This window comes from Blennius ocellaris (assembly GCF_963422515.1).
Source record: "Blennius ocellaris genome assembly, chromosome: 7".
Lineage (NCBI taxonomy): Eukaryota > Metazoa > Chordata > Actinopteri > Blenniiformes > Blenniidae > Blennius > Blennius ocellaris.
In genome coordinates this window covers 439,505-447,903 of record NC_137656.1, presented here as the reverse complement: position 1 = coordinate 447,903, position 8,399 = coordinate 439,505, and the positions used below count along the sequence as shown (strand labels likewise).

Here is an 8,399-nt window from a genome sequence, read left to right as displayed (position 1 = left end):
ATTGGCCAGACGTAGGGGCGTTGCCACCTGATTGGCCGGACTGAGGGGCGTTGCCACCTGATTGGCCGGACTGAGGGGCGTTGCCACCTGATTGGCCAGAAGAAAGGGCGTCGCCTCCCAATTGGCCAGATGTAGGGGCGTCGCCTCCTGATTGGCCGAACGGAGTGGCGTCACCACCAATTGGCCAGACGAAAGGGCGTCACCGCCCCCATTGGCCACTGATTGACCAGACGTAGGGGCGTCGCCACCTGATTGGCCAGACGAAAGGGCGTCGCCACCTTTTTGGCCAAACGGACGAAGGGGCGTCGCCTCCCGATTGGCCAGATGTAGAGGCGTCGCCTCCCGATTGGCCAGACGAAAGGGCGTCGCCGCCTGATTGGCCAAACGGACGAAGGGGCGTCGCCTCCCGATTGGCCAGACGAAAGGGCGTCGCCGCCCCATTGGCCACTGATTGACCAGACGTAGGGGCGTCGCCACCTGATTGGCCAGACGAAAGGGCGTCGCCACCTGATTGGCCAAACGGACGAAGGGGCGTCGCCTCCTGATTATTCAGATGTAGAGGCGTCGCCTCCCGATTGGCCAGGCGAAGGGGCGTTGCCTCCTGATTGGCCGGACTGAGGGGCGTTGCCACCTGATTGACCAGAAGAAAGGGCGTCGACTCCCGATTGGCCAGACGAAGGGGCGTTGCCTCCTGATTGGCCAGAGGGTGCTCTGTTCATATCACACACACACACACACACACACACACACACACACACACACACACACACACACACACACACACACACACACACACACACACATACACACACACACACACGCAGAAGCAGCCACCTCTCTCTCTCTCTCTCTCTCTCTCTCTCTCTCTCTCTCTCTCTCTCTCTCTCTCTCTCTCTCTCTCTCTCTCTCTCTCTCTCTCTCTCTCTCTCTCTCTCTCTCTCTCTCTCTCTCTCTCTCTCTCTCTCGCCCAAGCGATGGTCCAGGGCTCCAGGTTCAGTCCTGCAGGTTGTTGCTGGAGTAGAAGCTGGACGTCTCGGACACGGTCTTGGAGACGCTCCAGGACGACGACCCGTTGGAGTTGAGGTCCAGCGACGAGCTGTGGCCGCCGCCGCCGTAGCGACCCGCGATGGCCTTGACCTTGAGCTGCTCGCCGCCCTGGAGGACGGTGGACACGCTGGTCTCCGTCCGGCTGGCCTTGTAGACGCTGGTCTGGGTCTGCAGGTAGCGGGTGGACTTGAGCTCCAGGCCCTGGTAGGACCCCGGGGCGACGCAGGGGCAGCAGCGGAACGCCTGCTTGAAGCCGGCGCGGAACCTGAGGACGGACCTTCGGTTACTTTACTGGAGCCTTCAGGTCTCTGTACAACTGAAAACACACAAGTTCTGGAGAGTTTGGGGTGTTTGAGGGGGGGGTCAGGGCCACTGATTGATGTGCGAAAAAAAACATCTAAAAAAAAAAAAAAGTTGGAAATCCAATTTTTTTGCTTTAATTTCTGAGGTAAACAAAAAAAAAATCACACACTTAAAAAATAAATCAAAGTTGAGAAAAAAATTTCTAAGGTTTAAAAAAAAAAAAACCACACACTTAAAAAAAGTTGAGTTAAGATTTTTTCCCCCCCCCGAGGTAAAAACAAAACAAACAAACAAAACACCCCAAAAAAAGTCGAAAATCAAAGTAGAGAATTTTTTTTCCTAAGGTTAAAAAAACAGAACTTCACACACTTCAAAAGTGTGTTGAAAATCAAAGTTAAGATTTTTTTTTCCTGACGTTGAAAAAACAAAAAAAAACACCTAAAAAAAGTTGAAAATTAAAGTTTAGGATTTTTTTCTCTGATGTAAACAAAAAAAAATGCACACATTTAAAAACAAGTTGAAAATCAAAGTTAAAAATAGTTTTCCCTTTTTTTTCTGAGGTACACAAAACAAAATTCATACGCTTAAACAAAGTCAAAAATCCAAGTTGAGAATTTTTTCCAGACTTTTAAAAAAAGTCGAAAATCAAAGTTGAGAATTTTTTCCAGACTTTTAAAAAAAGTCGAAAATCAAAGTTGAGAATTTTTTTTTCTAAGGTTAAAAAAAATGCACACACTTAAAAACAAGTTGAAAATCAAAGTAAAAAATAGTTTTTCCTTTTTTTTCTGAGGTACACAAAACAAAATTCATACGCTTAAACAAAGTCAAAAATCCAAGTTGAGAATTTTTTCCAGACTTTTAAAAAAAGTCGAAAATCAAAGTTGAGAATTTTTTCCAGACTTTTAAAAAAAGTCGAAAATCAAAGTTGAGAATTTTTTTTTCTAAGGTTAAAAAAAATGCACACACTTAAAAACAAGTTGAAAATCAAAGTAAAAAATAGTTTTCCCTTTTTTTTCTGAGGTACACAAAACAAAATTCATACGCTTAAACAAAGTCAAAAATCCAAGTTGAGAATTTTTTCCAGACTTTTAAAAAAAGTCGAAAATCAAAGTTGAGAATTTTTTCCAGACTTTTAAAAAAAGTCGAAAATCAAAGTTGAGAATTTTTTTTTCTAAGGTTAAAAAAAATGCACACACTTAAAAACAAGTTGAAAATCAAAGTAAAAAATAGTTTTTCCTTTTTTTTTCTGAGGTACACAAAACAAAATTCATACGCTTAAACAAAGTCAAAAATCCAAGTTGAGAATTTTTTCCTGAGATTAAAAAAAAGAATTCACATTTAAAAAAATAAATCAAGGTTGAGAAATGTTTTTTCTAAGGTTAACAAAAAAAAATAAAAAATCTCACACACTTAAAAAAAAAAAGTCGAGATTTTTTTTCCTGAGGTAAAATAAAAAAACACCTAAAAAAGTCAAAAATCCAAGTTGAGAATTTTTTCCAGACTTTTAAAAAAAATCGAAAATCAAAGTTGAGAATTTTTTTTTCTAAGGTTAAAAAAAATGCACACACTTAAAACAAGTTGAAAATCAAAGTAAAAAATAGTTTTTCCTGAGGTTTAAAAAAAAGTCAGTTTTTCTTTTTTTCTGAGGTACACAAAACAAAATTCATACGCTCAAAAAAAAGTCAAAAATCCAAGTTGAGAATTTTTTCCTGAGATTAAAAAAAATAATTCACGTTTAAAAAAATTTATCAAAGTTGAGAATTTTTTTTTCTAAGGTTAAAAAAAACCCCAAATAAACCTCACACACTTAAAAAAAAAAAGTCGAGATTATTTTCCTGAGGTAAAATAAAAAAACACCTAAAAAAGTCAAAAATCCAAGTTGAGATTTTTTTTCTGAGATTAGAAAAAAAAAATTCACACTCTTTAAAAAAAAACAAGTTGAAAAACAAAGTCGCTATTGTTTTTCACAGAGAAAATTCTTATCATTATTTTTTGAAACCCAACTTGGAGCGTTTGCTCTGGTCCTTCCACAGCAGATCCTCACTGCTTTACAAACTGCACGGCCGGCGCTTTAACGAACAAACAGTCCAGCTCTCGTCAGTATTTTAGATTTTACACAGTCGCTAGATTATAAAATGTATTATTGTCGAACAAGGAGATCCTGTGTAAAATCACACGTTCATACCCAGTAAAGTCAGAATCGTGTGATTTAAAGTGACTGTTTCTGCGTCCGTGGGCAAAGGATGCGGGACGTCTCCAGTTTGAAACAAAACCCTTAAGTTGTCATGGATCACCGAAGCAACCGAGTGTGGAAATCTCATTCCGGGACAATTAGCAGGTGGCGGCGCCGGCGGGACGGCGGCAGATTGTTGATCAGAGACACGAGGCGGCGCCGGCCATCTGTCTTCATTCTGCCGAGTAACGACCCGAACGTTCATTGACATTTTTGCTGGAAAAAACCAAATAGCTGAGCGTTCCGAAGCCGTGGACGTCACACTTGGGCTTTAATCGTAAAATAAAGCCACGGAAATTCAAATCGCAGATAAATTCTGTCGCGCTTAAAGAGACAGGGGCCTTTTAGGGGGGGGTCTGTAAAAATACAAATATTTAGCTTTTAGTTTCAATTTTGTCATGATCATGTTATAAAATGTGTCTATTTTTATTTATTTTTATTAGCACACGAGGGTGAACGTTCACTCTTTCACTTCAGTAAAGCTGCCGGCCGGCGTGCAGTTCCTCTCCTCACCACTGAAGTGTGGGGGCGCTAGACTTTTCAGATTTTTCTTTTTTCTATTGTTTTCTTTTTTTCTTTCTCCTTTCCCCCTTTTTCTTTTTTCATTTTTCTCCTCTTCCTACTCTATCATTTTCCTTTTTTTAACCTGTTTTTCCTTTTTTTATTTTTCCTATTTTTCCTTTTTTTTCACCCTTTTCTCAAATTTTTCTCTTTTTTTCTCTTTTCCTCAGAGACTTCACTGATTTATCACTTTTCCTTTTGTGTGTGTGTGTGTGTCTGTGTGTGTGTGTGTGTGTGTGTGTGTGTGTGTGTGTGTGTGTGTGTGTGTGTGTGTGTGTGTGTGTGTAACTGTTTTTAGCAGTTTCTTTTCCCTTTTTTCTTTTGACCTCTTCCGTTTTCTCTTTTTTTACATTCTTTTTTTCCTCTTTCCATTTATTTCTTTACTCATTTCCCTCTTTTAACCTGTTTGTCTTTTTTCTATTTTTCCAATTTTTGTATTTTTATACTTACTGTTTATCTTTAAGAATTTTTTTTTTTACTATTTTTCTTTTTCAAATGTTTCTTTTTTCAATTTTTTTCTTTTTTCCTTTCCCCTTTTTTCTTGTTTTTCTCCTCTTCCTACTCTTTATCGTTTCCCTTTTTTTCAACTTGTTTTTCCTTTTTCTATTTTTTCAATTTTTCCTTTTTTTTCCACTCCATTTTCTTTTTATTTTTCTTACTGTTTATCTTGTAAAAAATTTTTTTTACTATTTTTCTTTTAAAATTTTTTCTTTTTTCTAATTTTTCTTATTTCTATTTTTGGTTTTTTTCCTTTCTCCTTTCTCCTTTCCCACTTTTTTCTTTTTCTTCTCCTCTTTCTTTTTTTTCCACCTTTTTCTCTATTTTTTCTCTTTTCCTCAGAGACTTCACTGATTTATCACTTTTCCTTTGTTCATCACTCCATCCTGGAGATTTGACCATTTTATAAAACCGGGAAGCTCTTTTAAGTGTGTGTGTGTGTGTGTGTGTGTGTGTGTGTGTGTGTGTGTGTGTGTGTGTGTGTGTGTGTGTGTGTGTGTGTGTGTGTGTGTGTGTGACTGTTGTGGTAGTTTTAAGTTGTTTTTAGCAGTTTCTTTTCCCTTTTTTTCTTTTGACCTCTTTTCCGTTTTCTCTTTTTTTACATTCTTTTTTCCTCTTTCCATTTATTTCTTTACTTCTTCCCTCTTTTAACCTGTTTGTCTTTTTCCTATTTTTCTTGTTTTCCCTTTCTCCTCCATTTTTTGTATTTTTCTTACTGTTTATCTTTAAGACATTTTTTTTTTACTATTTTTCTTTTTCAAATGTTTCTTTTTTCAAATTTTTTCTTTTTTCCTTTCCCCCTTTTTTCTTGTTTTTCTCCTCTTCCTACTCTACCATTTCCCTTTTTTTCAACTTGTTTTTCCTTTTTCTATTTTTTTTCTATTTTTTCTATTTTTCCTTTTTTTTCCACCCTCCATTTTTTCTATTTTTCTTACTGTTTATCTTGTAAAAATTTTTTTTTTACTATTTTTCTTTTTTCAAGTTTTTCTTATTTCTATTTTTTGTTTTTTTCCTTTCTCCTTTCCCCCTTTTTTCTTTTTCTTCTCCTCTTTCTTTTTTTCCACCCTTTTCTCAATTTTTTCTCAATTTTTTCTCTTTTCCTCAGAGACTTCACTGATTTATCACTTTTCCTTTGTTCATCCACTTCATCCTGGAGATTTGACCATTTTATAAAATCATGAAGCTCTTTTAAGTGTGTGTGTGTGTGTGTGTGTGTGTGTGTGTGTAACTGTTGTGGTAGTTTTAAGTTGTTTTTAGCAGTTTCTTTTCCCTTTTTTCTTTTGACCTCTTCCGTTTTCTTTTTTTTTACATTCTTTTTTTCCTCTTTCCATTTATTTCTTTACTCATTTCCCTCTTTTAACCTGTTTGTCTTTTTTCTATTTTTCCCTTTCTCCTCCATTTTTTGTCTTTTTTATACTTTTTATAATTTTTTTTTACTATTTTTCTTTTTCAAATGTTTCTTTTTTCAATTTTTTACTTTTTTCCTTTCCCCCTTTTTTCTTGTTTTTCTCCTCTTCCTACTCTTTATCATTTCCCTTTTTTTCAACTTGTTTTTCCTTTTTCTATTTTTTTCTATTTTTTCTATTTTTCCTTTTTTTCCCACCCCTCCATTTTTTGTATTTTTCTTGCTGTTTATTTTGTAAAAATTTTTTTTTTGTATTTTTCTTTTTCAAATTTTTCTTATTTCTATTTTTTGTTTTTTCCTTTCCCCCTTTTTTCTTTTTCTTCTCCTCCTCTTTCTTTTTTTCCACCCTTTTCTCTATTTTTTCTCTATTTTTTCTCTTTTCCTCAGAGACTTCACTGATTTATCACTTTTCCTTTGTTCATCCACTTCATCCTGGAGATTTGACCATTTTTTAAAACCGGGAAGCTCTTTTAAGTGTGTGTGTGTGTGTGTGTGTGTGTGTGTGTGTGTGTGTGTGTGTGTGTGTGTGTGTGTGTGTGTGTGTGTGTGTGTGTGTGGTGTGTGTGTGTGTGTGTGTGTGTGTGTGTGTAACTGTTGTGGTAGTTTTAAGTTGTTTTTAGCAGTTTCTTTTCCCCTTTTTTCTTTTGACCTCTTCCGTTTTCTCTTTTTTTACATTCTTTTTTTTCCTCTTTCCATTTATTTCTTTACTCATTTCCCTCTTTTAACCTGTTTGTCTTTTTTCTATTTTTCCCTTTCTCCTCCATTTTTTGTATTTTTATACTTTTTATAAAAAAAAATTGCTATTTTTCTTTTTCAAATGTTTCTTTTTTCAATTTTTTTCTTTTTTCCTTTCCCCCTTTTTTCTTGTTTTTCTCCTCTTCCTACTCTTTATCATTTCCCTTTTTTTCAACTTGTTTTTCCTTTTTCTATTTTTCTTTTTTTTCTATTTTTTCTATTTTTCCTTTTTTTTCCACCCTCCATTTTTTGTATTTTTCTTACTGTTTATTTTGCAAATTTTTTTTTGACTATTTTTCTTTTTTCAAATTTTTCTTTTTTCAAATTTTTCTTATTTCTATTTTTTGTTTTTTCCTTTCTCCTTTCCCCCCTTTTTTCTTTTTCTTCTCCTCCTCTTTCTTTTTTCCACCCTTTTCTCTATTTTTTCTCAATTTTTTCTCTTTTCCTCAGAGACTTCACTGATTTATCACTTTTCCTTTGTTCATCCACTCCATCCTGGAGATTTGACCGGAAGCTCTTTTAAGTGTGTGTGTGTGTGTGTGTGTGTGTGTGTGTGTGTGTGTGTGTGTGTGTGTGTGTGTGTGTGTGTGTGTGTGTGTGTGTGTGTGTGTGTGTGTGTGTGTGTGTGTGTGTGTGTGTACCGGTCGTTGAGGCAGCAGTAGATGATGGGGTTGTACATGGTGGAGCTCATGGCGAGCCACATGACGGCGAGGTAGACCTGCTGGATGAACGGCTCGTCGAACAGCTCGGGGAAGAACTGGTGCAGCAGGAAGTAGACGTGGTAGGGGAACCAGCAGATGGCGAAGGTGCACACCACCACGATCATCATCTTCACCACCTGTCGGGCGCAGCGCGTTTTGGTCACGGCGGGGAAATTAAACTAAAAAAAACGCTGTCTATTGTCTGTAGAAAGGTGCTTTTGGTGAGTCACAGCGCCCCCTAGGGCGGAGTTTCTCAACCGCTGGTGTTTCCTCCAGATCTCGTCAGGTGAGACGTGGGAAATTATCACATTTCACATTGTTTTCTAAAACAACAGTCACTCTCACAGCGACAGTGTGTTGCAGAGTAATCATGTATAAATCCTCTTCACCACTAGAGGGCAGCACAGAACTTTGCAGGTGAAATGTAAAGTGACAGACGTCAGTGTGGTTCATCTCCACCTCCTGCTACCATCTTGTATCAAAGTACTGTGTCAGTGACAGTGATGGAGAAGTTTTAGAAAACCAGGATCTCAGCTCTTCATCCATCAGGTCCAGGTTTCACACTGACGGAGGCACTATTAAAAAAAGTCCTTGCTTTCTGGATTTACTTGATTCCTGTTCATAAAACTTTGATGAGAATGACTTTGATGTCTTTGATGAGAATGACTTTGATGTCTTTGATTAGAATGACTTTATATTGTTAATAGAGGCTACAGAGTTTAACATTTTAACATTTTCAGGTGGAGGTGTGCCTCCAGAGTTTTACAAAGAAAAAAGTGTGTCGACTCAAAAAGGTTGAAAAACACTGGTTTAGATTAAGTTAAAAAAAAAAGTCTAAATTAGTTTTTTTTTTTTTATTCTTCTATAATGGGAAGTTTTTGGTTGTTTTTTGTTTTCTCTTCATGTCATTTAGATT

The 8,399-nt window shown here is 37.0% G+C and overlaps 1 protein-coding gene across 1 annotated transcript in view; it reads right to left on the bottom strand.

Annotated features, from left to right (window-relative positions):
* Positions 1 to 993: 993 nt before the first annotated feature.
* The window catches only part of tacr1a (tachykinin receptor 1a), a gene marked incomplete at both ends in the record, with an annotated part of 33,778 nt that continues 26,372 nt past the window's right edge, over positions 994 to 8,399 (bottom strand). Inside the window, 2 exons of the mRNA XM_080499897.1 lie at positions 994 to 1,312; positions 7,424 to 7,620. Coding sequence (XP_080356023.1) covers positions 994 to 1,312; positions 7,424 to 7,620 — 516 coding nt within the window. The remainder of the gene's footprint in view (positions 1,313 to 7,423; positions 7,621 to 8,399) is intronic.